General features: G+C 45.2%; 5 protein-coding genes across 7 annotated transcripts in view; 2 read left to right on the forward strand and 3 right to left on the reverse strand.

Moving 5' to 3' along the window:
• Positions 1-7,439, reverse strand: part of LOC130391291 (trypsin-2-like) — a 229,205-nt gene extending 221,766 nt beyond the window's left edge. Inside the window, exons 1-5 of one of the 2 annotated variants that reach the window (XM_056601351.1) lie at positions 7,369-7,439; positions 6,891-7,044; positions 6,340-6,599; positions 5,967-6,103; positions 4,662-4,825 (exon numbers count right to left, since the gene is read on the reverse strand). In XM_056601351.1, the coding sequence (XP_056457326.1) occupies positions 4,673-4,825; positions 5,967-6,103; positions 6,340-6,599; positions 6,891-7,044; positions 7,369-7,408 (744 nt within the window). In that variant the 5' untranslated portion in view covers positions 7,409-7,439 and the 3' untranslated portion in view covers positions 4,662-4,672. Of the gene's footprint in view, positions 1-4,459; positions 4,826-5,966; positions 6,104-6,339; positions 6,600-6,890; positions 7,045-7,368 lie in introns of those variants that run through there. The other variant, XM_056601350.1, reaches the window with a different exon arrangement.
• LOC130391674 (transmembrane protease serine 9-like) lies at positions 158-13,770 on the forward strand. The gene is made up of 12 exons (XM_056601903.1): positions 158-243; positions 374-521; positions 809-1,059; positions 1,279-1,415; positions 1,513-1,614; positions 1,750-1,789; positions 8,495-8,641; positions 8,900-9,056; positions 9,277-9,375; positions 10,538-10,701; positions 11,334-11,470; positions 12,335-13,770. The coding sequence occupies exons 1-12, from the start codon at positions 168-170 to the stop codon at positions 12,485-12,487; spliced, it is 1,611 nt and encodes a 536-aa protein (XP_056457878.1). The 5' UTR covers positions 158-167; the 3' UTR covers positions 12,488-13,770.
• Positions 13,771-18,077: 4,307 nt separating this feature from the next.
• LOC130391292 (trypsin-2-like) lies at positions 18,078-20,565 on the reverse strand. The gene is made up of 5 exons (XM_056601352.1): positions 20,511-20,565; positions 20,213-20,366; positions 19,611-19,870; positions 19,254-19,390; positions 18,078-18,423 (listed from the first exon to the last, which is right to left on the reverse strand). Exons 1-5 carry the CDS (start codon positions 20,548-20,550, stop codon positions 18,271-18,273), a joined length of 744 nt encoding a protein of 247 aa, XP_056457327.1. The 5' UTR covers positions 20,551-20,565; the 3' UTR covers positions 18,078-18,270.
• A 1,082-nt stretch (positions 20,566-21,647) lies between these two features.
• On the forward strand, positions 21,648-25,011 carry LOC130391289 (trypsin-like). The gene is made up of 6 exons (XM_056601349.1): positions 21,648-21,707; positions 22,435-22,591; positions 22,739-22,837; positions 23,335-23,498; positions 23,621-23,757; positions 24,663-25,011. The coding sequence occupies exons 1-6, from the start codon at positions 21,665-21,667 to the stop codon at positions 24,813-24,815; spliced, it is 753 nt and encodes a 250-aa protein (XP_056457324.1). The 5' UTR covers positions 21,648-21,664; the 3' UTR covers positions 24,816-25,011.
• Positions 23,212-26,848, reverse strand: part of cblc (Cbl proto-oncogene C, E3 ubiquitin protein ligase) — a 14,724-nt gene continuing 11,087 nt past the window's right edge. Inside the window, exons 11-14 of one of the 2 annotated variants that reach the window (XR_008896874.1) lie at positions 26,285-26,365; positions 26,011-26,063; positions 25,035-25,666; positions 23,212-24,943 (exon numbers count right to left, since the gene is read on the reverse strand). Coding sequence is in view for 1 of the 2 variants with exons in the window: in XM_056601346.1 (XP_056457321.1) it covers positions 25,536-25,666; positions 26,011-26,063; positions 26,285-26,365 (265 nt within the window). In the remaining variant the exon portion in view is untranslated. Of the gene's footprint in view, positions 25,667-26,010; positions 26,064-26,284; positions 26,366-26,848 lie in introns of both variants that reach the window. The other variant, XM_056601346.1, reaches the window with a different exon arrangement.

The raw sequence follows: 26,848 nt of genomic DNA on the forward strand, positions 1-26,848 counted from the left end.
GTAACCAACTGCTGTGTTCTGGCCAGGACTTCCAGGCATCAGCTAATTCGGGGAGCAAATGTTATTATCTTAAAGCAAATGCAGATCATTGGCTCATGACTGACCAATGAGATGGACAGGAGGGTGGGGGCAGATCTCCAGTTCGTTGGTATAAAAGCTTCAGGTAAATGCTCATACTTCATCAACCTGATCACAAAGCAACCATGAAGTCTCTTATCTTCGTTCTGCTCCTCGGAGCTGTCTGTGAGTTTCCCACACAAACGAAAGGCCTTCGACTATGGCTGCTGTCGTAGGCAGCAGCTGATCTTCAAAAATGATGACCATGTGTATGTCTCAGCCTGGATTAATGTTGTGTTTTGTGTTTCCCTTCTAGTCGCTGAGGAGGACAAGATCGTCGGAGGGTATGAGTGTACGAAGCACTCCCAGGCCCACCAGGTGTCCCTGAACTCTGGATACCACTTCTGTGGAGGCTCCCTGGTCAGCAAGGACTGGGTGGTGTCTGCTGCTCACTGCTACAAGTCGTGAGTTCAAAACCTTCCAAGGCTGATTCACCGGTTTAGATTTCATTGGGATAGAGCAGACTCTAAATTGACGTTAAAGACTGAAATCTAGAAACAATCCATGCATCAAATCCAGTGGGACACTGATGCATTTCATTGCCCATGTTCCTCACAATCTCTCCCACTCTCTCTCTCTCTCTCTCTCTCTCTCTCTCTCTCTCTCTCTCTCTCTCTCTCTCTCTCTCTCTCTCTCTCTCTCTCTCTCTCTTCAATTTTCTCTGACACTTTCTCCCTCTCTCTCATTCCAGCCGTATTGAGGTGCGTCTGGGCGAGCACCACATCAGGGTAAACGAGGGAACCGAGCAGTTCATCTCCTCCTCCAGCGTCATCCGTCACCCCAACTACAGCTCCTACAACATCAACAACGACATCATGCTGATCAAGCTGAGCAAGCCCGCCACCCTGAACCAGTATGTGCAGACTGTGGCCCTTCCCACCGAATGTGCTGCTGATGGCACCATGTGCACAGTGTCTGGCTGGGGAAACACCATGAGCTCCGGTGAGTAGTTAGTCCGCTGGTCTTGATCCTAGTCTAGGGGGCTGCTGGGATGTTTAAGATGAGAGCAACTTCTTTAAAAAGAATGCCAGAAGGGTAAGTTGGGTGTCACAGCAGCATAATTAGGACAAGTCAAAAGATATATTATCGATAGAACACAAACAAAATAAGAAATGCAAAGAGCAAAGCATATTCTTATTCTCTTCTTCCTCCATATTCTAGTTGATGACGGGGACAAGCTTCAGTGCCTGAACCTGCCCATCCTCTCCCACGCCGACTGTGACAACTCCTACCCTGGCATGATCACCCAGTCCATGTTCTGCGCTGGCTACCTGGAGGGAGGCAAGGACTCCTGCCAGGTACGTTCGTCTGCGGGAGCACAACTCACTGCTCATCTGGCCTTGCTTGGTTCTCGCTGATAAGATGTAAGTGCTCATATCTGTTTGTGTCTTGCAGGGAGACTCCGGTGGCCCCGTGGTGTGCAACGGTGTGCTGCAGGGTGTTGTGTCCTGGGGATACGGATGTGCCGAGAGGGACCACCCCGGTGTTTACGCCAAGGTACAGACGCGAGGGAGAGGGGTGGCGGTTATTTAACTATAATATATTATATTATGTGGTTTCCAGATTTTGAGATGACATACTGACGTCAAGCACTTTGACTAACTCCTGTGTATTTCATTTCATCTCTCCCAGGTCTGCGTTCTCTCGGGCTGGGTTCGCGACACCATGGCAAGTTATTAAAGGATCCTCTTAGGATCCCTGTAGCAGTTTAACATCAGGCTGTTGAAAATGAATGTGATCAATAAATGTTTAAAAGATAAATCATACAAGTCTCTCTCTTTATGTCTGAGCTGTCTGTTTTATTTATATTGAGATCCTTGACAACCTGGCATGCAATCTTTAGTTGGAAAGAGCTTATTTTCTGAGCTCTGATCCTTGCGGGGACAGTGATGGGGAGACAAACAATCAAAGGGTTTGATAGTCACTTTATATTAATTCAAGCAAATCCATTTTAGTTTCTGGTGACATCAGAAAAATTCCTGGTGTACACTGTTGGTTGATTTATCCTGAGACAAATCCATAGCAATAAGATCGAGTTCGATGGCTGGTAACACAGGAATGGCCTCCCACTAAGAAGATTACTCCCCATCCTCCTCAGAGTCCTCCGCAGAAAAGCCTGGTAGGTGTATCACAAACAATTCAAAAGCCATATAATATGCTAAAACCATCACTGAGGCTAACTAATCAAGGTAGAGGTAATGTCTGCACACGTGTTTGGTGAAGTTTGGAAGTCCAGCAACCCTGTATGATCCTGCTATAGGAATGGCCCTCAAATAATTCCTTCAAGTTAACGTCAGAGAGGTATTGATAAGAAAAACAAATCAACATCAATAAACCATAACATGTATATGACAGTCCATGGATATGTTGCCCTACATAGACTGGACGGGACAATGAACAATTCTACACTTAGTGTGCGTACGCATTTGTGTGTGCGCCTTCTTTCACCGTCTCTCAAAATACTTGGCAGAGAGACAGCAGGTGGGTTAAATTCATGTAATGCAGACAGTGAGGTCACATTTGGACCCGGAGCCGTGTGTTGTGGGCCCCCCTCTGCGATGTCAAGAGCCCAGCCATGGCAAGTAAGCACTTGTGTTGGCAGGGCCTGGCACTTGAGCACCACTCGTCAATGGAGTCCTCAAAGGCCAAAGTACCTCAGGAACAAATGCAAGTGTGGTTTCAGCGACGGCATATTAACCCATGTTATCCTACCATCATACCCAGATCTATGATGCTTCTTTCCAGCTTTAACCAAATAACTTATTCCTAGTTTTAACAGTTTTATTTGGGATGACTAGGTGATTTGATGGAAGTATTGTGGGGATTCTGGGATATTATTGACGTTGACTGCTTGTACGTCAAGGGTTATAATGCACCCTACTGACGTTTGGCCCCAGTTGTCATTGATTGAGTTCATACTATGAAATATGAACCTCCATGAGCATGCGCAGTACCACTAGGTAGCACGATTTGATAGGTAGCATAGATTTGCAGAACACCGTTATACAAGTCAGTGGTTTGTTGTCAGCTGAATAGGTCACTTGATTAGGAACTAGTGACTAGTTCAAGTGACGCTAAAAAATAAACAGCAATTATTCTCTGTTTAAATATCGTGTCAAATTAATCATTCACAGTGCTTCATGTAAAAAAATGTTATCCATATTTTCAATAAAATGAGCAACTCAGAATGAAGGCATTGAACAAAACAATGGTTGTGGCAGTTCTAATTTCCTGGCTGGTACGCTGATAGACACTTGAACATGGTCTCCTCAAGTTAATGTAATGATGTAAGGATTCCACTCCCTCGCAGAATTAAGGTGTCTATCTATTCAATTTAAACAAGTATGCCAAACTTAATAACTTAACGACACTTAACTCAATGGTTTAGACTTTAAATGTATTCGTAAAAACAGGGATTTGCTGTTTTATCATATCACAGTCAATCAATAGTCTATCAACAGGTGGAACATCTGCTATGGAGTTATATGTAGAGACAGAGTTTTGTCAGTTCTTTGGAACAAACATAAAACATTTTCCTTTTGAAAAATTGCATTTATCAGCTTAACATTAAAGGCTAGAGTCACTACCATTCATGATAAAACATAAGTAGTCTCTAGGATAATTTTTTAACGTTGTTGTAAAATATGTACGGCACCTCCTTTACCCATACAAGCTGGGTTTTAACCCCAGTGCAAGTACTATTAACACTAAGTTTCCCATGTGTGATTGATTAATTAATTTATCATCATTTTCATCATTAATGATCACTTTGACTGCATATTCAAGACATTCTTCGTATCATGTCTTGATACGGCTCCAAATTACTATAATTTCATTCTTCACTGACAAACAGTGAATCAACAGTTTCTTAGAGAAGCCTTTAACATGGTGCCACTGATAAGACATATTCCTTTCAAACTCCCAATAGGCACTTGAAGTGATACATTTCTCTTTTGAAGATCTTCAAAGGTCATTTTATATTACAATTGATGATCACATGAATTACTCGAGAGCCTTTTCCCTTGTCGGTAGAAAGTCCCTCAGAGATAAAGATGAAGAACTGAACTGACTGACCTGGATATTGCAGTCAGGCCTTGAATAGATCGATGGTTGTTATTTTGCTGACGGAAAGCTATGCTCTTATTTTCTTGTTAGGAGGTCGATGCTCTTTTCAGTATTAGTACATGTATGTCGACCAGGTAATCCTGCTCCAATTTTCTTTCGCTAAACTAATGATGATGATGTTGTTGACGCTAATGTTGTTGAAATGCAGCCACCGATATAATCTCGGAGGTTTGTACACCAACCATTCTAATGATCTTCTTATTTAGGAGGGGAGGAAATGAACCACAAAGTTGTTTATTTGCTGTTATTTTATTGATTGATCCAGAATCCATGCTCCATCATTCTCTCTTTACTTCTTTCCCATCTATTTTCCCTCTTCTTGTCTGTGACGCTGCTGTATTTGGTTAAGCAGTTTCGATACCACAGGTTGTATCTTTCTCTCTCTTTTGTCTCTCTCCCAGCTGTGACATTTTGTGTGGATGCTAGCAGGCTAGCTGTAGTTGGTGAGGATCTCATTGATCCAGGGCATCAGGGTGCAGACCTTGGTGTAGACCCCGGGGAAGTTGGGCTGGGCACAGCCTTGGCCCCAGGACACGATGCCCTGCAGCTCCCCGTTGCACACCAGAGGGCCGCCAGAGTCCCCCTGAGTAGAGTGGATGGGAGCAGGGAGAGGACCATAGAGGAGTAGAGGAGTAGAGGAGGAGTAGAGGAGGAGCAGGGAGAGGACCATAGAGGAGTAGAGGAGGAGCAGGGAGAGGACCATAGAGGAGGAGAGGAGGAGCAGGGAGAGGACCATAGAGGAGGAGAGGAGGAGCAGGGAGCAGACCATAGAGGAGTAGAGGAGGAGCAGGGAGAGGACCATAGAGGAGGAGAGGAGGAGTAGAGGAGGAGCAGGGAGCGGACCATAGAGGAGTAGAGGAGGAGCAGGGAGCGGACCATAGAGGAGGAGAGGAGGAGTAGAGGAGGAGCAGGGAGAGGACCATAGAGGAGTAGAGGAGGAGTAGAGGAGGAGCAGGGAGAGGACCATAGAGGAGTAGAGGAGGAGTAGAGGAGGAGCAGGCAGAGGACCATAGAGGAGAAGAGGAGGAGCAGGGAGCGGACCATAGAGGAGTAGAGGAGGAGTAGAGGAGGAGCAGGGAGAGGACCATAGAGGAGTAGAGGAGGAGCAGGGAGAGGACCATAGAGGAGTAGAGGAGGAGTAGAGGAGGAGCAGGGAGAGGACCATAGAGGAGTAGAGGAGGAGTAGAGGAGGAGCAGGGAGAGGAACATAGAGGAGTAGAGGAGGAGCAGGGAGCGGACCATAGAGGAGTAGAGGAGGAGCAGGGAGAGGACCATAGAGGAGTAGAGGAGGAGTAGGGAGCGGACCATAGAGGAGTAGAGGAGGAGCAGGGAGCGGACCATAGAGGAGTAGAGGAGGAGTAGAGGAGGAGCAGGGAGAGGACCATAGAGGAGTAGAGGAGGAGTAGAGGAGGAGCAGGGAGCGGACCATAGAGGAGTAGAGGAGGAGTAGAGGAGGAGCAGGGAGCGGACCATAGAGGAGAAGAGGAGGAGCAGGGAGGAGAGGCAGGAGGTGAGGGGAGGAGCAGATGAGAGAGTGAAGAATAAAAGGAGTAGAAGACAGGAGGGCCAGGAGCAGAGGAGTGGATCAGAAAGTGGAAAATAGAGGAGAAAGCGCAGAAGAGAGAATATTATTGATAATCAAATCACTTTTTGGTACGTTCTATCCATTGAATGCTTTGGCATCATCTACTGGGTGTTGACTGGTTGATCTTTTGAAGAAATACCTGACAGGAATCCTTTCCTCCCTCCAGGAATCCAGCACACACCATGCGATCAGTGATCATGCCGGGGTAGGAGTTGCTGCAGTCTTCCGCAGACAGGATGGGGAGGTCCAGACACTGCAGGTAAAACGGGTTGAACACTACAAAATGGAGTTAGGTCAGTCAATGGCTACTATCTTTGATGTCACCTATGAAATACCACTGATGCACATTAGATTAGATTAATTTGAGGTTCAATAGAAACGTGTGCATCACTTGAATATTTTCTTACTACTCCCATTTTGTTTCTAACCCTAGCTCAGCCTTGGATTATGGTGTATAGATATGATGTCATTATGGGTCTCATGGTGATTTGTTGTTCTTTGTTTCCACTTGCCGCTGTCGGAGTAGATGTTCCCCCATCCAGACACGACACACTGGTCCCCAGCCACGGGGCAGGCGGTGGGCAGGGCCACAGGCTTGACGTACTGGTTGAGCATGGCAGGTTGGGTCAGCCTCATCAGCATTATGTCGTAGTCCAGAGTCCTGTAGTCATAGCTCTGGTGCCAATAGATGGCCTCCACCGACATGTACTGCTCCGTCCCCTCGTACTGCCAGATGTGGTTCTCGCCCAAGATGGCGATCTGGGAATACGGGCTGAGAGAGGTAGTTGAAGACCAGACAAGAGTCAATTTATATAGCAACCTTCAAACACAACGGCCTTTCACGGAAAGCCATCTTTTTTTCAAAGATATTTAGCATAGCAATCTTAAAAAAAAAAACTTTAATAAGAGAAGTAAAGAGAGAAGTTGGATTAAGAGACAATGGACTAAATGAACTATTGTATATTTGCCTTTTTGTGTTTTTTGCCAATTAAGCCCCAGCCCAAAATGTATAGGTCCAAAATGACTGAAGGACGAAATAGTAAACACTTTTTGTAATACTGACTTCTGCCAGCAGTGGGCAGCGGAGATGATCCAGCCGTCGTTGATGAGGGAGCCTCCACAGTAGTGGTAGCCAAGGTTCAGAGACACCTGGTGGGCCTGGGAGTGGGCTTCACACTGGTAGCCTCCCACAATTTTGTCTTCCATGGGGGCTGCAGCTGGAGAGAAGAGAAGAACAGTTGTTAAAAAAATGAGGTAGAGTAAAATATGCATGTGTCGGCTCTTCAGAAAACAAACAATACCTGTGTTATGACATTATGAAACACGTGTGGGAATTTATCTTTGTCTTCATCATATATAATAAAAAAAAGTATTAACAAGTGTGTAGTATGAACGTGTGAGCAGGTATATCAGTATACGCCATTTGTGTGTGTGTGTTTGTGTGTGTGTGTGTGTGTGTGTGTGTGTGTGTGTGTGTGTGTGTGTGTGTGTGTGTGTGTGTGTGTGAACGCACACGCCCGTAAGACCTGTTTGTGTGTTACCTGCAGCACCCAGGAGTGCGAGAACAATCAGGGGGATCATGCTGTCAGAGTCTAGTTTTCCTGGAGCCAGTCTGGACATGAGCACTATGGAACCCACTGCTTTTATACCCGCTAGGAACCCTCCATGGTGCATGGGTGAGGCTGGCCTCATGTGACCCCACCTCATCCCACACTCCCCGCTTACCACCCCCTCCACCCTCAATCCCCCACCCCACCTGCTAAGCATCTGCTTGTTTCTCCTGCACACACACACACACACGCACGCACGCACGCACGCATGCACACACACACCCACACACACACACACATCTCCACACAGCCGCACTATTTAACTGGAATTTGTATGAAGCAGTAAAGTAGTTGTACATGTGCTTTGTTGGTGCAAGATGCTTTTAACCATGTCATATAGTCTATTAAACAAACTGACACACACACAACCACACACGCAAAGAGCAGATTTAAGACATAGTAAAGAAAAATCTAAATTACGGTTGTTACATTAAACACTATGCATAGAGGACAGACATTCTCAGAGTAGTATAACATGAAATCATTGAGGGATTAGTTGCTATAATGCAAGTATGTTGCGTCTGCAAAACATGTTTTGTCATTCCCTGTGCCGAGTCTGCAGGTGAATGTTTTCTCACATCTCTTGGAAGATGTTCAAGGACGTCCAACACAAGAGAAAGCCTTTTAAATATTCAAACCTTGAAATTCAACTGCCATGAGAAAATAGGTTCACGAATACCAACGACTAGCACAAAGAATTACGGGAAAATAGAAACTAAAAAAATCGAGCGTTCATTTTATTATTATTAATATCATTTAATTCTTTTATTTGGAATAAAAAGTTCTGCACGCGAACAAACAAGATAACGTTTTCACACTCTGACCTGCCAACAATGATTTAATCATTCAGAGGAGGGCCTTGGATCTGCAGGTTACTGTCAACATGTGTGTGTGTGTGTGTGTGTGTGTGTGAAGGGGTATTAGCAAACAGATACGAGCATTGGGGCATGATAAGAGGGCCGATAATGGGAATAGTGTTGTGGGTGTGTAGGAGTGTGCGGTGGTAGGGGCTGTTGGGAAAGCGCTGTGTGATTGTGGGTGGAGGGGGTATCCTGAGATGGTGGATGGCAGAGGGATAGAGGATGTCCCAGGCTGGCAGGATATAAATACAGGCCATGGAGAGGCCTGGGGACTCCTGACGCTTCACCGTTCCCGAGTGAAACCATGATCGGCCTGGCTCTGCTAATGCTGCTGGGTGCTGCTGGTAAACTCCCACACTGACAGACACTAACACACACACACAGAATGACACACACGCACTCATATACCGGTATGATTTACCCATGCAAACATGGCTACAAACATGCAAACAAACATACACAGAGACAAACACACTGATACAGGGGTAAACTTATGCAGATACAGATCCCCACACAAACACAGATGTTATTCTTTTTATCTGTTTGAATTGTCATTGTGTGTGCATGTCTGTATGGTCCTGACAGTCTGATGTGTCCTACAGCGGCAGTGCCCCGTGAAGACGGGAGGATCATCGGCGGACAGGACTGTGAGCCTCGCTCTCGTCCCTTCATGGCCTCCCTGAACTACGGATACCACTTCTGTGGCGGCGTGCTCATCAACGACCAGTGGGTGCTCTCTGTCGCCCACTGCTGGTACAAGTGAGTATGACTGCTGATTTGGTCAAGGCAAGAATTCTAGTCGATGTTTTTGAACCGGCATTTACTTTTTTGTCTGCTCTCTCTCTCTCTCTCTCTCTCTCTCTCTCTCTCTCTCTCTCTCTCTCTCTCTCTCTCTCTCTCTCTCTCTCGTTCTCGCTCTCGCTCTCTCTCTCACTCGCTCTCTCTCTCTCGATCTCTCTCTCGCTCTCTTTCTCACCAGTCCCTACTACATGCAGGTGATGCTTGGAGAGCACGACCTGCGTGTGTTTGAGGGCACTGAGCAGCTCGTGAAGACGGATACCATTTTCTGGCATGAGCAGTGAGTCAACTCAGTCACACATGGAATTGACATAACAATAAAATAAAATAAATAATAAACTAATAAGATTAACTAGAAAATGCATTTCCTGCAGAAAATGAGGTGAGTACTGTAGTGCAAAGTGAGGTTGAAAATATGTTTTAATAAAGCCACATAGATGAAGACATAAAAAAACTCGTTAAATGGCTTAAATCAAGTGAAGGGATTTGAACAAAAGATCAGAAGTCTAAATGGAGTAAACAATGTTAACATTTTCTGTAAGTGGTTAGGAACAAATAAGTGATAGCTGAATGAAAAGCGCAAAGCATTTCCAAATGCAGAAATGTAAAATGAATTGAACTGAAGAATCTGAAAGGTCAAATGTCTTGCCCTGCACTGCGTGTGAGTGCGTGTGCGTGTGCGTGTGCGTGTGTGTGTGTGTGTGTGTCTTTAAGAGAATATAGCGAGCCGGTGCGTGATTAAAAGTAGCCCAATAGAGCGGGAAAAACAGCCCAATCTGGCAACGCTGCCTGAACGTCCTCTAAAAGTAAGAAAGAAAGAAAGAAAGAAAGAAAGAAAGAAAGAAAGAAAGAAAGAAAGAAAGAAAGAAAGAAAGAAAGAAAGAAAGAAAGAAAGAAAGAAAGAAAGAAAAAAAGAACGAACGAACGAACGAACGAACGAACGAACGAACGAACGAAAGAAAGAAAGAAAGAAAGAAAGAAAGAAAGAAAGAAAGAAAGAAAGAAAGAAAGAAAGAAAGAAAGAAAGAAAGAAAGAAAGAAAGAAAGAAAGAAAGAAAGAAAGAAAGAAAGAAAGAAAGAAAGAAAGAAAGAATCAAAGAAAGAAAGAATAAAACTTATGAAGAACAATGGTTGAGCGCTGCATGCAGCACTCACCTTAATATATATATGTATTCATCAGTTAGATAGATGATTAACTAAATGAAATGGAACAACCTGCCAACTCTTGTTTTAATGAATTCAATGATTTTGTCTCTCTTTTGCTTAAGAAAATGTATTTACACTGAATTTATTAAGACGAAAGTATTGGTTTGGTTTATGAACTTCAACCCAGGTATTGGTATTGAAGAAGTTCAATACCCAGCTGTAATGTCTAAAACATACTGCCTACTCCACACACCCTGCCGCCAATATCATCACATCCCGGTTCTCTCCGTTGGCAGGTATGACTACCAGACGCTGGACTACGACATGATGATGATCAAGCTGTACCATCCCGTGGAGGTGACCCAGTCAGTTGCCCCCATCTCCCTGCCCACGGGCCCCCCTGACGGGGGCATGCTCTGCTCCGTGTCTGGCTGGGGCAACATGGCCATGGGTGAAGAGGGTGAGCTTACCACACCAGCTTCAACCAGAAACGATGATGAACGATGATCTAGTCAAATTGGGACATCCAATCATCAACTGGTGCTTTCATTAGTCATATAATCAGAGTGCTCTGCAATGTGGAAGAAGTTTTCTTTCTTTTGTATCATGTTTTAACTATATGTTGTTTGATTATTGCATCTACGTTTGTCCCATATTGACTGTACAACACTTTATTTATGGCATGATCTTTGTATTGGCTCACCCTTCACCTATTGTTTATTCTTCCTTCTTAGTTAAATATGGCCCTGATCAGTGTGTTAATGTTCCCTTCCCTGCCCTAAAATAACCCCTGTAGCCTGTAATCAGTTTTTGTGAGTCTTTATTTATTCTAAGCAAGAAAACTTCTGCTACAATCCCATGTTTGGACCCACGTCCAGCAGTTTTCTTTTGTCACTGCTCCTACAGTCATGGTGCCGTTCAGTTTTATTGTGATGTAAACACTTTTGCTTTGTTCTTAGAAGATGCTGAGTCATCCCCTCTTGGTTAATGACTTAGTCTTTCTCCATGGCCATGTTTTCATAAAACATAATCTCGCTGAGTTCAATCCAGACTGAGGATTGAACGAAGCTAATGCTGTGCTTCCTTCAATAGTGAACCTGCCCACCAGGCTGCAGTGTCTGGACGTGCCCATCGTGGAAACAGTGGACTGCGAAGCAGCCTACCCGGGCATGATCAGCACCAGGATGGTGTGCGCCGGATACATGGATGGGGGCAGGGATGCATGCAACGTGAGATTTACTATTTACTATTCAGTCAATGAATTAAGGAGATGCATAACGCTTTTATCCAATTTATGTGATTTATTGGAGTGACATCACACATGGGTCAGCCATCTAGATGTTCTATGGAGGATCATCCTATCAGTTGGCAGAGTCCAATAGATAGACTGATTTGTCTCTAATACATCAGGATGGACACTCCAACGTGTGGAAACACAAACATGGGCCCTTTAAGGAGCAGTTGGGCTATGGGTTTGAACCCAGCAGCGAGAAGGAAAAGAAAACTTTCCTGCCCTATAATATACTAGGCCGCATCGAGAGTCATACATTTGATCAACACAGGTAGAGCATGTATTATAGGATCATGAGTGAAAATAGTACATAGCTTGTATACTTGTTGTACAGTGAATTAGGGACATTAAAGATGAAATACATTTAAACTAGCTTGTACTGTAGCTTTAAATTACTTCGACATCTGTAGTCAATGTTGATCGATGTTGATTTCAATACTGTTGTCAATAAAATCCCATCCAATAAATTATATATTCTACAACAAAACAAATTAAAGATACTGGCCAGCCCGTACCTCCCAAATCCCCTCCCACTCAGCCAACCGCGAAATGTGCCGCCTACTAGCTGCGGCGCTCAATCGTACGTATTGCTGTTTTAAGTAGCAGTGCACTATACAGGGAGCCAGATTTCTACACTCACATGTTGTATTTCGTACAACAAGATGAATTGGGGCCAAATACGGCATTATATAGTGAAAGATTTTGGACACAGCCCATCAACGGTCTGCAGTCTGTCTTGTACACCAAGTACATGTTCACCCCCGTCCCCCTGCCTGTTTCTACCTCTCCCTCTCCCTCACAGGGGGACTCTGGAAGCCCACTGGTGTGTGAGGGAGTGCTCACCGGTCTGGTGTCCTGGGGACAGGGCTGCGCTGAGCCCAACTACCCCGGCGTGTACGTCAAGGTGTACGAGTTCCTCTCCTGGATCCAAACCACACTGGATGCCAACCCCTGAACTGGCCAAGCAGATTGAGTACAACGCTCCCCTCCTCCTTCATCTTGTCCCTCTTCTCCAATCTCTTCCTTGCTTCTTTTATCCCACTTGAATCCAACTCATAAACTCCTCAAAAAGTCTCCTGCCAGCTGAGACGCAAGTCCAAGACCGACAGAAAGTGGAATAGTGAATAAAAGCAATGTCTACATGCCCATCCCTGTTGTTGCGTCTGCAGTTGAATGACCTGTTGAAAATCCTACAATTCAAACAATACAAATTATCTTTACAAAAAAAAAACATTATTTGCAATAATGAACACATTAATCCAAAGTACAAATGTGTTAAATCACATTTCATCACAACGGATATCATACAATGTGATGAGGTTCCTAGCACATATCAGTTTCATAAACCACATTAGCCGCACTAATTACCCCATTTTGATCTGCTCACAAATGTATTAAAGGCCCACTATGCAACTTCGGGAATTTCTTCGCTGTTTTCTTGGTTTTGGCACGCACATTTCTCTACACAGCGCCCCCTACAGCTTCGTAGTAGATATTTTACAACACTGTCGTAACAACTCGTTGACGACCCTTCCCCATGCACTTCTACGCGAGCCATGTGCATTTGTTTTCAAAGAAGCCGGCGAATGCGTGGAGCCATGTCCGAAGTAAATGTTCATAAAGTGTAGGCAAGGTTATACATTTTTAAAATGGTGTATTTGTATTGCAATAAACATAAAGCCATCCTTTTTATAGTTGACGGGGAGAATTTATATCCTAGATTATAATTGTTTTATCTTAGGTTGAACAGAACAATCAGTGTGAGAGTGTTGGCCAACATAATAATCTAAATAAACAAGAACCTGGATTCGGGGATTCAGTCTGTATCTGGGGGACGAGACAGACGAACAGCAAAACACCAATGGAAACAAAGGTGTTTATATGGCTGCAACCAAGCAAGCTAGAAACATACAGGGCTCACAACAAAACGGTCGAGAAAACAATTTTTACAGGGCTCACAACAAAATGGTTGAGCAAACACATTTGTACAGAGACTATCAACATCAAGAATACCACGAGGACAAAGTTCACCCAAGGGTACTTTCAATTTCAAAAGCAACACGGCCAAGTCGGAGTCTGATTTGAAGTCTTCTTTTTCTTTCAGTTCACGCTATTCCTGAAAAGCTTGCCCAACGTTTACTCGTGTCTGGCCTCTCTGTCGGTCAGTCTCCCCTTTCTCTTCTTCTGTTCCTCCGACATTGGGTTTCTCTGTCTCTTTTTAGTCGGCTGATCTATGATGAATGTAACAATCCCTTAGTTACTTGTGTTTATATCGAGCCGGTTCCGTGTTTGGGGGTCTGTGCCGCAAAGCAATTCGTTACTTCGCGAGACCCGAGACTCCCGCGAGAGTGGGCGGCGGTTCGCCGGCAGAAACATATTCATTTTCTCCGCCAAGATGCGCAAGGGGGAGTTGAAACAACGAACAATCGAACAAAAATGTATAATGGAACCATCGCAATGACTCCTAGCCTGTTATATTAAGGTAAATCAAGCAAAATTGCCTCGCAACTGGCTGTTTATATCTAGCCGGTGCCATGTTTGGGTGTGTGTCTGTGCCGTAAAGCATTTTCGAAACTACAATCTGACTACATTTTCGAGGATACTTCCGCCGCGTCACATCCGGAAGCGCTCGGTCCGAACACATCAAGTTGCATGTGCGCTTTTTCACTGGAGAGGCCACATGGGAAAATGACACACCCACCAATCGACCCAGAAATGGATGCAGAACCATCAGCATAACTCTCAACCTGCATACTTAATGTAATTTTGGCTAAAAAAGTTGCATAGTGGGCCTTTAAAACCCATCTCTTTTGGCCACAAGGGAAACACTACACCACTTAAACATTTGAATGAGTTCTGTATCCAATGGAGGAGTGAGCTACAGTAACAATATGGCAATTCAAATACACAGATTGGATGAACACCAAATAAAATCCATTATCTCTTAACCATAAGTGTGGGAGTGTGTGGATGATGGCTGGTTTAAGCAGCCTTACCTGGTGGAGTCTCATTGAACTCTGGGGCTGGGTGAGGCTGCACTCCTGTTGCACATTGAGTGATCGGTTTGCATAGGTTAAACTAGCCATCTCCACACACACTCTGGGAGATCTCCAGGATGGCAGAGGAGCACCCGTGCCGATAAACCAGATTTTCAACACCAGCACTCTGCGTCCTTTATCTGGGGGAGCCCACAAGTCACCTGGCTGGAGTGTGGCAGACAGCTAGATGGCGTGTAGTAATGGACTTGCTAAAATAAGGATCACACTTAAATGATGGTGATTGACTAACCAGCACATTCCCCCTTCGTATGTAAAGCTTATGTGAAGCGCCTTTACCATGATGGAATGGGCATCCCGATATTAATCCCGATATTAACGACCATGATCTTTGAGCAATTTCATAAAAAAGAATATATATATACATCAAAACTGGTCACATGGCCATGGTACTGTCCACCTCTTTTTGTGGCGAGGCCTCTTGCTTTAATGTCCCATGGCATGCTACTTTATGGATGCTTTAATATAGATATTAGTGGGCCCCTAACACAGTATTTGAAGACGTTCCCGAAACTCAGCCGAGGTGCAGAATTACAGCCACTACGAGCCAGTTGTACATTGAGCTTTCCCCAAACGCGCCGTTTCGGTGTCTGTAGCTTTAATGCAAATGAGGAGGAGAGAGGCGGGTCAAGGAGGAGAGTGGGGGTGTGGCCCTGAGCAGCATGCGGCCACGGTACCATGCGCTCTGTTTACAGTGGATGTATCGCAATTGCAAGGCGCACACGGCCGTGTTCTGTAAACGTCTCTGGCTCTTCCACTTCCACATCAATCTGAAGTAGACTGAACCGCACGCTGCCGCACTGCCCGCTGCAGCCGGCTGCCGGCTGCCGGCTGCCCGCTGCCCGCTGCCCGCTGCCCGCTGCCCGCTGCCAGGCGGTGGTGCTTCGCGGCGGTGGTGCTTTGCTGCGGTGGTGCTTCGCGGCGGTGGTGCTTTCTGGTGGTGGTGCCTCGCGGCAGCGTGCGGCGGTCAGCGGGGCTCATAGATGGCTGAGATAACTCCAACTACAGTCTTGTTATAGAAATACCATCGACGTCAAAGAACCAACTATATGCGCCACAACACCAACAGCAGAACGGTAATCCAAATAACAAGGAAGTGTACAACACTTGCGTTACAGTGTGTGTAATCACACACACACACACACACACACACATACAATTCGTACAACAGGATGAATTGGTAATTGCTTCGACGTAGTCGTGAACCTTTATGGTTCTGTGTTTTGTTTTTACGCGTCACTATGCAATTTGTCGCAACGGTAGGGGCGCTATGTTTTTTGTAAAGACTGACCGACCACTCAAGACTCATATCTTCCGGCTTTGCCCATCACAGTGAACGATGGCGACCGAGAGAGAGGGACTGAGGTTGGAGTTGGATCTGATCGAAACCGAGCAAACAATATTGCTATTGCACATGTTGATGCGACAAAGTCGACAGAGGAGACAACAGCAGAGGTGGTCTGTACATCCTTTAAACCAATAGCTATTTTCCAGCGCAACATATTTGGAGCAATGTTGCTCGAACATTAGCTGAATCTGCCCCCGCCAGCTATTATTCCTGGGTCCAGGGCCGAGGCCCCTCACCTGATTATTGCTGATGCTGCCTTCCCCCTGCACAACAATATCATGCACCCCTTTCCAGTTATGTAACAAACTATACTAATATTCCACACACACTCATGACTGTGCTGCATTCTGTCTTTCGTGTCAAGTCAAATATTTGGGACTGTTCTTAACACACAATCACAAGCTTAACACGGGACGCTATTGGGAATAGAGAAGCAGACCTTCAATTACCGCCTCTCCAGAGCCAGACGGGTCATTGAAAACACCTTTGGGATCATGGCAGCGCGCTGACGAATTCTGGGCCAGGTGATTGAGTTCGGACCTGACAAGGATGTGGATGTCGCCAAGGAGTGTGTTGTGCTACACAACTGTCCTACACAGCTGTGGTGAATGCACCAGAAAGCTGCTATGCACCACCGCAATTTACGGACACAGACTCTGCTGGATCTTTACAGCCTGGTGAGTGGCGCAGAGTGGTGTCTGGAGATGCAAACCTGACGCCCGTAAATCCTGCAGAGATGTCCAGGAGTTGTTCCAGCAAAGCTGCGTTTGCTTTACGGATGGATTTGATGATATTCTTTTTGTCGCCAGAAGGAGCTGTGCCATGGCAGGCCGACATTGTGTCCCGTGGCACACTTGGACAATGATGCTTATAAACTTGCTTAAGCAACTTGGGTAAATAAACATCAACAATTTTGCAAAACTTTAACTGTGTTTTATTTCTTTATTAAAGTGCAAAGTGACCAGGTAAAAAATGTGCAACCAAAAAATATAAACTAGGTGCAATCAATAAAATAACAATATATATATATATGTATATATATATATATATATATATAATCTATGTATAATCTGTACCTAATGTTCCCAATACCTAGTCATCCTTATTCAACAAACGGCGAAATAGGAAGTGGTCGAATATGGGTCACTTCTTGACGTGATTACGCCCAGACAGCCTTCCAGACCAGTTTTTAATATGTTTTTTGGCCGTTTATTTTATAAAATATGTATAATATGTACGGTTCACCATATGCCAAATTTGAAGTTGGTCAAAAACAGGTCTCGTCCTGACCTTATGTCGTCCAGACAGCTTCCTGCGATAAGTTTTTATAAATGTTTGTTTGGCCTTGATTTTATAATATTGGTATAATATATATAATTTACATATAATCTAGTTCTTATGTAACATAAGGCGAAATTGGAGTTGGTCGAAAATCGGTCACGTCATAACAAGATGTCCATATGACCTCGATCTTCAACCTATCGTCGAAATGTTTGGTTGGTATTAATGCTCAGTTTCCATGATTTATCTATTTATTAAACTTTATCATTAATGATGACTTTGCTCATTCTTCGTATCATCTCTTGAATATACCTCTGGCTCCAAATGACTATCATTTCATGCTTTACAGACGAATATCAACTGTTTTTTAGAGAAGCCTCTAACATGGTGCCAACGAGAATTTTGCTTTCCATCTCCCAATAGGCATTTTACGTGATACATTTCTAAGTTGAAGGTCTTCAAAGGTCAGTTTATATTACAAATGATGATCAAATGAATTACGCAAGAGCACTTTCTCTTGTCAGTAGAAAGTTCCTCACAGATAAAGTGACTGAAGAACTAAAGTGACTGAAATTAATATTGCAGTCTGACCTTGAATAGAGCAAAGGTAGATTGTTTGTTGAAGGAAAGGCTCTTATTTTCTTGTTAGGAGGTCGATGCTCTTTTCAGTATTAGTACATGTATGTCGACCAGGTAATCCTGCTCTAATTGTCTTTCGTTAAACTAATGATGATGATGATGATAACGTCAATGTTGTTGAAATGCAGCCACCGATATCATCTCAGAGCTTTGTACACCATCTTTTCTAATGATCTTCAGAGATATTTAGGAGGGGAGGAAATGAGCCACAGAGCTGTTTATTGTTGTTATTTTATTGATTGATCCAGATTCCATGCTTTGTCATTCTCTCTTCACTTCGTTCCCATCTCTTTTTCCCTCTTTTTGTCAGTGAAGCTGCTGTATTTGGTTAGGCAGTTTCGATACCACAGGTTGTATCTTTCTCTCTCTTTTGTCTCTCTCCCAGCTGTGACATTTTGTGTGGATGCTAGCAGGCTAGCTGTAGTTGGTGAGGATCTCATTGATCCAGGGCATCAGGGTGCAGACCTTGGTGTAGACCCCGGGGAAGTTGGGCTGGGCACAGCCTTGGCCCCAGGACACGATGCCCTGCAGCTCCCCGTTGCACACCAGAGGGCCGCCAGAGTCCCCCTGAGTAGAGTGGATGGGAGCAGGGAGAGGACAATAGAGGAGGAGAGGAGTAGCAGGGAGAGGACCATAGAGGAGTAGAGGAGGAGAGGAGGAGCAGGGAGAGGACCATAGAGGAGTAGAGGAGGAGCAGGGAGAGGACCATAGAGGAGTAGAGGAGGAGCAGGGAGAGGACCATAGAGGAGTAGAGGAGGAGCAGGGAGAGGACCATAGAGGAGTAGAGGAGGAGTAGAGGAGGAGCAGGGAGAGGACCATAGAGGAGTAGAGGAGGAGTAGAGGAGGAGCAGGGAGAGGACCATAGAGGAGTAGAGGAGGAGCAGGGAGAGGACCATAGAGGAGTAGAGGAGGAGCAGGGAGAGGACCATAGAGGAGTAGAGGAGGAGCAGGGAGCGGACCATAGAGGAGTAGAGGAGGAGTAGAGGAGGAGCAGGGAGAGGACCATAGAGGAGTAGAGGAGGAGCAGGGAGCGGACCATAGAGGAGTAGAGGAGGAGCAGGGAGAGGACCATAGAGGAGTAGAGGAGAAGAGGAGGAGCAGGGAGAGGACCATAGAGGAGTAGAGGAGGAGCAGGGAGAGGACCATAGAGGAGAAGAGGAGGAGCAGGGAGGAGAGGCAGGAGGTGAGGGGAGGAGCAGATGAGAGAGTGAAGAATAAAAGGAGTAGAAGACAGGAGGGCCAGGAGCAGAGGAGTGGATCAGAAAGTGGAAAATAGAGGAGAAAGCGCAGAAGAGAGAATATTATTGATAATCAAATCACTTTTTGGTACGTTCTATCCATTGAATGCTTTGGCATCATCTACTGGGTGTTGACTGGTTCGTCTTTTGAAGAAATACCTGACAGGAATCCTTTCCTCCCTCCAGGAATCCAGCACACACCATGCGCTCAGTGATCATGCCGGGGTACGAGTTGCTGCAGTCTTCCGCAGACAGGATGGGGAGGTCCAGACACTGCAGGTAAAACGGGTTGAACACTACAAAAGAAGAAGGGGTTATGGAGTTAGGTCAGTCAATGGCCACTATCTTTGATGTCACCTATGAAATACCACTGATGCACATTAGATTAGATTACATAGAAGCGTGTGCATCACTTGAATATTTTTTTATTACGCCAATGTAAATTGAGCTCAGCCTTGGATTCCAGTGATGATATGATAATTATGTATCATCCGTATGCAATTTGTTTCCACTTGCCGCTGTCGGAGTAGATGTTCCCCCATCCAGACACGACACACTGGTCCCCAGCCACGGGGCAGGCGGTGGGCAGGGCCACAGGCTTGACGTACTGGTTGAGCATGGCAGGTTGGGTCAGCCTCATCAGCATGATGTCGTAGTCCAGCGTCCTGTAGTCATAGCTCTGGTGCCAATAGATGGCGTCCACCGACATGTACTGCTCTGTCCCCTCGTACTGCCAGATGTGGTTCTCGCCCAAGATGGCGATCTGGGAATACGGGCTTAGAGAGGGGTGAAGGGGTGAAGACCAGGCAAGAGTTTATTTAAATAGCACCCTTCAAACACAAAGGCCTTTCACGGACAGCAATCTCATTTAAAATACATTTAAAGGGAAATCATTAAAAGACAATACTTTGAGAAGAGAAGTAATGAAAGAAGATGTATTAAGGGAGAATGGACCAAATATTTTTTTTTCTGTCAAATGCTTTTTTTTGCAATGCAAGTATATTAAGGGACACGTATAGTCTAATATTTAGGATGTTTGACTCCCAGACACATTTTTCTAGGTCCAGAATGAATAAAAGGACTGAAGTGCACTCTATGAACTGAAGTGTAATACTGACTTCTGCCAGCAGTGGGCAGCAGAGATGATCCAGCCGTCGTTGATGAGGGAGCCTCCACAGTAGTGGTAGCCCAGGTTCAGAGACACCTGGTGGGCCTGGGAGTGGGCCTCACACTGGTAGCCTCCCACAATCTTGTCTTCCATGGGGGCTGCAGCTGACAGGGGAGAGATGAGAACAGGTCTTAAAAGAACAGATATAGAGACATTTTAAAAAGTTTGTAGTAGTAACGTGTGTGTGTGTGTGTGTGTGTGGGGCTGTGTGAACGCACACGCTCGTTTAGACCTGTTTTGTGTGTTACCTGCGGCACCAAGGAGTGCGAGAACAATCAGGGGGATCATGTTGTCGGAGTCTTCCTGCAGCCAGTCTGGACATGAGCACGATGGTACCCTCAGCTTTTATACCCGCTGCCCCTCTGTCGCCAGGAACCCCCAATGGTGCATGAGTGAGGCTGGCCTCACGTGATCTCCCCTCCATCCCCCACCCCACCAGTTGAGCATCTGCTTGTTTCTCCTGCTCACACAAACACTCGCACACACACACACTCACATACACACATACACACACACACACACACACACACACACACACACATCTCCGCCCGACCTGCTCTATAACTGGAATTTCTTTTAAGCAGTGAAGTAGTTCTACATGTGTTTTGTTGATGCAAAATGTTTTGAACGATGTTATATAGTCTATTGAACAAACTGAGACACACACAACCATACACACAGTGGAAATAACACAAATAAAAATCTCTTTAATCTTTCCACAAAGAATAGAGGACCCATTCTCAGAATAAAATAACATGAAATGATTGAGTGATGAATAGTTGCTATTGTAATGCAAGTATGTGCCGTCTCCAAAACACGTTTTTTTTATTCCCTGTGCCAAGTCTGCAGGTGAATGTTTTCTCATGGCATCATCTCCTGGCACGTCTCATCTCTTGGCAGATGCGCAAGGACATCCTACATGAGCGATGGAAAGTCTTTTAAACATTCAAACCTTGAAATGCAACTGACATGAGAAAATACGTTGACATGAATATATGAATACGAACGCCAGCCACAAAGAATCAGGCGTTAATTATATTATATTTATCATTTCATTTTTTATTTTGAAAAAACTTTCCAGCACACACACAAACAAGATAAACTTTTCACGCTCTGTCCTGCCAACCATGATTTAATCATTCAAAGGAGGGCCTTGAATCTGCATGGAAGATTCACAAAGCACAAATGTGTGTCTGTGTGTGTGTGAAGGGGTATTAGCCAACAGATGCGAGCATTGGGGCATGATAAGAGGGCCGATAATGGGAATAGTGTTACCCCCTCCCCCCACTTTTTTGTGGGTGGAGGGGGTATCCTGAGAGGGTGTCCGAGGCTGGCAGGATATAAATACAGGCCATGGAGAGGCCTGGGGACTCCTGACGCTTCACCGTACCCGAGCAACACCATGATTGGACTGGCTCTGCTAATGCTGCTGGGTGCTGCTGCTGGTAAACTCCCGACCGACCGACCGACCGACCGACCGACCGACCGACCGACCGACCGACCGACCGACCGACCGACCGACCGACCGACCGACCGACCGACCGACCGACCGACCGACCGACCGACCGACCGACCGACCGACCGACCGACCGACCGACCGACCGACCGACCGACCGACCGACCGACCGACCGACCGACCGACCGACCGACCGACCGACCGACCGACCGACCGACCGACCGACCGACCGACCGACCGACCGACCGACCGACCGACCGACCGACCGACCGACCGACCGACCGACCGACCGACCGACCGACCGACCGACCGACCGACCGACCGACCGACCGACCGACCGACCGACCGACCGACCGACCGACCGACCGACCGACCGACCGACCGACCGACCGACCGACCGACCGACCGACCGACCGACCGACCGACCGACCGACCGACCGACCGACCGACCGACCGACCGACAGACCGACCGACAGACCGACAGACAGACAGACAGACAGACAGAGACACACACACACACACACACACACACACACACACACACACTGATAAATAGAGGTAAACTCCCAGGTATACCCATGCAGACACAAACACATACAGATAGGCAACACACAAACGTCTACAGATACAAATCCACACACAAACACAGATGTTTTTTTAAATTAAGATATGTATGAATTGTCTGTATGGTCCTGACTTTCCGATGTGTCGTACAGCGGCAGTGCCCCGTGATGTAGGGAAGATCGTCGGAGGACACGAATGTGAGCCTAACTCCCGTCCCTTCATGGCCTCCCTGAACTACGGATACCACTTCTGCGGCGGCGTGCTAATCAACGACCAGTGGGTGCTTTCTGTTGCCCACTGCTGGTACAAGTGAGTATGACTGCTATTTTGGGCAAGGCAAGAATTCTTGTCGATGATTTTGAACCGGCATTTACTGGTTACTTTTTTCTCCTCTCTCTCTCTCTCTCTCTCTCTCTCTCTCTCTCTCTCTCTCTCTCTCTCTCTTTCTCTCACCAGTCCCTACTACATGCAGGTGATGCTTGGGGAGCACGATCTGCGTGTGTTTGAGGGCACTGAGCAGCTCGTGAAGACGAATACCATCTTCTGGCATGAGCTGTGAGTCAACTCAGTCACACATGAACCTAAACATAAACAAAAACAAAACAATAAAATAAAATGAATAATAAAATCAAAAAGATAAAAATAGATAAATATAAATATGTATAATATATTTATCGGTGAGAGGTGATGAACTAAATGAAATGGAACCACAGCTGCCTGCAAACAAAAATGTGTTTGCACTGTATTTATTTTGCTCCAAAAGTATTGATTCGGTTTTGGAACAGAAACCATTGTCTTGGTATTGAAAATATGAAACACTATCCAGCCCTAACATTTAGATTGTATAAAAAGTGACTTACAGTGAACTAATATGTAGGCTATATCGGAGCATATCGAGGGTGAAGACTCTCGGTCTTTAGTGCCAGGTTAAGCTGCAGACATTGGGGGATTGAGGTCCGACCTTGTACCTTCACACTGGGAGCCGGACCATACTAGCCACTACATAAACCCTGCCGCCAACATCTTCCCATCGCTGTTCTCTCTGATGGCAGGTATGACTACCAGACGCTGGACTACGACATGATGATGATCAAGCTGTACCATCCCGTGGAGGTGACCCAGTCAGTGGCCCCCATCTCCCTGCCCACGGGCCTCCCTGACGGGGGCATGCTCTGCTCCGTGTCTGGCTGGGGCAACATGGCCATGGGTGGAGAGGGTGAGCTTACCACACCAGCTTTAACCAGACTGGGACATGTTTTCGGAAAAAAAACTAATCTTGCTGCTTGTTTTGTCCAGACTGAGGAGTGAACGAAGCTAATGCTGTGCTTCCTTCAATAGTGAACCTGCCCACCAGGCTGCAGTGTCTGGACGTGCCCATCGTGGAGCCAGTTGCCTGCGAGGCCTCCTACCCGGGCATGATCACCCCCAGGATGATGTGCGTCGGATTCATGGATGGGGGCAGGGACGTTTGCAACGTGAGATTTACTATTTACTAGTCAATGAATTAAACGGACGCATGTATTTTTTTCCAAATTTATTCAGTTATTTTTTTAATTATGTGCACTATACATGTAATTTTATGAGGCCCCCATTTCAACCAGCGGTTTTGACGTTGATTAGCCACCACAGGTAATTTAAAGAACAAGCCTGTAGTGACATCACACATGGGTCAGCCATCCAGATGCTCTATGGATCATCATCCTATCAGTTGGCACAGTCCAATAGGTAGGCGGATCTGTCTCTTATACATCAGGATGGACACACAAACAGGGGCACAAGGAGCAGTTTGGCTATGGGTTTGAACCCAGAAGCGTTTGGCTGGGAGACTTTCCTGCCCTACGCTAGTCTAGTGAAGAGTGTACATAGCTTGTATACTTTGTTGGACAGTGCATTAGGGGCATTAAAGCTGGATTACATTACATTTATAATAGCTTGTAGCTATGAATTATCTTGACATAACTGTTGTCAATGTTGATCAATAGTGATTCAATAATATTATCAATAAAATCCCATCCTATAACTGATATATTCTACAAATGAACCTCTCTCTTTGTTTACAAGAAACCTACTATTGACACTCCCAAATCCCCTCCCACCCAGCCACCCAGCCAGCCGAGTTACGTGCCGCCTACTAGCTGTGGGGGTCAATCGTACATATTGCTGTTTTAAGTAGTAGTGCACTATACAGGCTACCAGATTTCTACAATCAGACAGCACTTGATTTAGGACAGCAGGATGAATTAGTGATGATCCAAATACAGCCTTACATTGGGAATGATTTTGGACACTGCCCATCAACGGTCTGCAGTCTGTCTTGTACACCAAGTCCATGTTCACCCCCGTCCTCCTGCCTGTTTCTACCTCTCCCTCTCCCTCACAGGGGGACTCTGGAAGCCCACTGGTGTGTGAGGGAGTGCTCACCGGTCTGGTGTCCTGGGGACAGGGCTGCGCTGAGCCCAACTACCCCGGCGTGTACGTCAAGGTGTACGAGTTCCTCTCCTGGATCCAAACCACACTGGATGCCAACCCCTGAACTGGCCAAGCAGATTGAGTACAACGCTCCCCTCCTCCTTCATCTTGTCCCTCTTCTCCAATCTCTTCCTTGCTTCTTTTATCCCACTTGAATCCAACTCATAAACTCCTCAAAAAGTCTGCTGCCAGCTGAGAAGTCCAAGATCGACAGAAAGTGAAATGGTGAATAAAAGCAATGTCTACCTGCTCATCCCTGTTGTTGCGTTTGCAGTTGACTGACCTGTTAGAAAAGCTAAGATTCAGACAATACAGCACATCAATTATCTGGAGAGAAAAGGTTGGGTCATTATCGGCATTTATTAACAAACGAGGTACATCCGCTTTTTTATCAAAAGTACAAACGTGTTAAATTACATTTTATCACAATGGATTATCATACAAGATGATGAGGTAGCACATAACAGCAGTTTTATAATCCACATTAGCTGAGCTAATGTTCCCATTATGATCTGGTCACAAATGTATTAATAAAACATCTCTATTGGCAGCAAGGGAAAACACGTACAAATTAAAGGTTCAAAACATTTAATGAGTTTTGTATCTAATGGAAGAGGAAGCTATAGTTACCAAATAGCTATTAAAATGCACGGATTGGATAATAACCCAATACAATCCATTATCTATATCTGTTGCTTATGACTATAAGGAACACACTTGGTCAATTACAGTGATGGAGTAACCAGTGCCTTCCCCCTTCTCATATAAAATAAAAAAAGAAGGGTCACGTGTACATGGTTCTGTCCACCTCTTTCTGTGGCGAGGCCTCTTGCTTTAGCTCTTCTCTCCTCTTCCCTCGTCCTCTCACAGACGGGTACTCTGTGTCCAGATCAGAAACTTGCCATACTGCTTCACCTAGAAGAGAGAGAAAAACCGAAAGTACACAATCCTTAGGAACACTGCTAAATAATGAGATTAAGTTTAAAATAGTGGTGTGCAGAAAAATATGTACTATTAGCAAACAACTAAATGCATACAATGTTCCAATACGTTATTCTCAAATCAAAAGACAGTGTATTATCAATGTCTATTAAAAGCTAGTTCAGCCTAAATTAGAAAAAAAAATAATTTTGTTTTTAAAGATAACCCACTAAATGCTTATTAGGTTCAGCCTGAATAAAAAAATAACTACGCAAATAAGTAAGACGCATGCTTTTCACATTGTATGCATAGTACACATACGGTGTCCTGCTACTTACCCTTTTCACCCTTTTTCGACTTAGGTTTCTGTGTGTCTCTGAGGCATTCCATACTGTAAAGGAATAACAACCATGATGAACATGTACAACTCAATGATAAAGTATTTTGCATGATACATCAGACAAAGTAGGCAAATGATCCAAATGCACCTGTTGCCTGTACAGTTTATCAGCTCACTGTTAGTTTTGTGTTCAAGCTTTGTGTTTTATTCCCATTATCGATATGTGAAGATGTAATTACTGTGGGTCTCTGTGGAACCCAGCTGCCTATTACCTGAGAGAACGTGGGTGTGGCTTAGGTGGTCGCAGGCCACTGCTTGACTCCTCCTCGCTGCTCTCTGGCTCCCCCTGTTGACTGCGGACAATCAAAGACAAACACACTGAATACAAGCGTGTCTATCCTCGCTTCATGGCATTGAAATGTAATAAACGGTAACTTTTGGGGAGGAAAACACTGTTATAGCCACTGCTTTTATCAATTATGGTGTACCGTTTGTAAACTTTTGCTGACAGAAAAAGTGCCTCACTTGTTCCTGATTTATTCAAGCTTTTCTTAATTTCTTCAAGATTTGGCAAATAAGCATGACTCTAAAGATCACTGCAATTTTATTTTTCTTATATTCAAAATTTGAATTAAAATATGTTAAATCTAAATATAAATCACTAATCAAAATGCTAAATCTTACATCCAAATCGAATTTCTAAATTGAATGCAAAATGTCAAATAGTGGGAACTGCTGGCTGTGCCGTTTTTTTTTTTACTTTTGAGCAGCAAAGGTTTACAAACAGCATCCCAAGGTAAACGTGGAGACCAGGGGTTTATAAAAAAAAAAAAATT

Source organism: Gadus chalcogrammus, chromosome 11 (genome assembly GCF_026213295.1).
Source record: "Gadus chalcogrammus isolate NIFS_2021 chromosome 11, NIFS_Gcha_1.0, whole genome shotgun sequence".
NCBI classification, from domain to species: Eukaryota; Metazoa; Chordata; class Actinopteri; order Gadiformes; family Gadidae; genus Gadus; species Gadus chalcogrammus.

Bases quoted from the DNA above. Each gene is read 5' to 3' on its own strand.
- LOC130391674 (XM_056601903.1), top strand. From the start codon at position 168: ATGCTCATACTTCATCAACCTGATCACAAAGCAACCATGAAGTCTCTT. The intron at 1,615-1,749 runs GTACAGACGCGA...CATCTCTCCCAG, and splicing joins ACCCCGGTGTTTACGCCAAG to GTCTGCGTTCTCTCGGGCTG. The intron at 10,702-11,333 runs GTGAGCTTACCA...TTCCTTCAATAG, and splicing joins CATGGCCATGGGTGAAGAGG to TGAACCTGCCCACCAGGCTG.
- LOC130391292 (XM_056601352.1), bottom strand. From the start codon at position 20,550: ATGATCCCCCTGATTGTTCTCGCACTCCTTGGTGCCGCAG. The intron at 20,367-20,510 runs GTAACACACAAA...CTCCCCTGTCAG, and splicing joins CGCACTCCTTGGTGCCGCAG to CTGCAGCCCCCATGGAAGAC. The intron at 18,424-19,253 runs GTATTTCTTCAA...CACTCTACTCAG, and splicing joins GAGGAAAGGATTCCTGTCAG to GGGGACTCTGGCGGCCCTCT.
- LOC130391289 (XM_056601349.1), top strand. From the start codon at position 21,665: ATGATTGGACTGGCTCTGCTAATGCTGCTGGGTGCTGCTGCTG. The intron at 22,592-22,738 runs GTGAGTATGACT...TTCTCTCACCAG, and splicing joins GTTGCCCACTGCTGGTACAA to TCCCTACTACATGCAGGTGA. The intron at 23,499-23,620 runs GTGAGCTTACCA...TTCCTTCAATAG, and splicing joins CATGGCCATGGGTGGAGAGG to TGAACCTGCCCACCAGGCTG.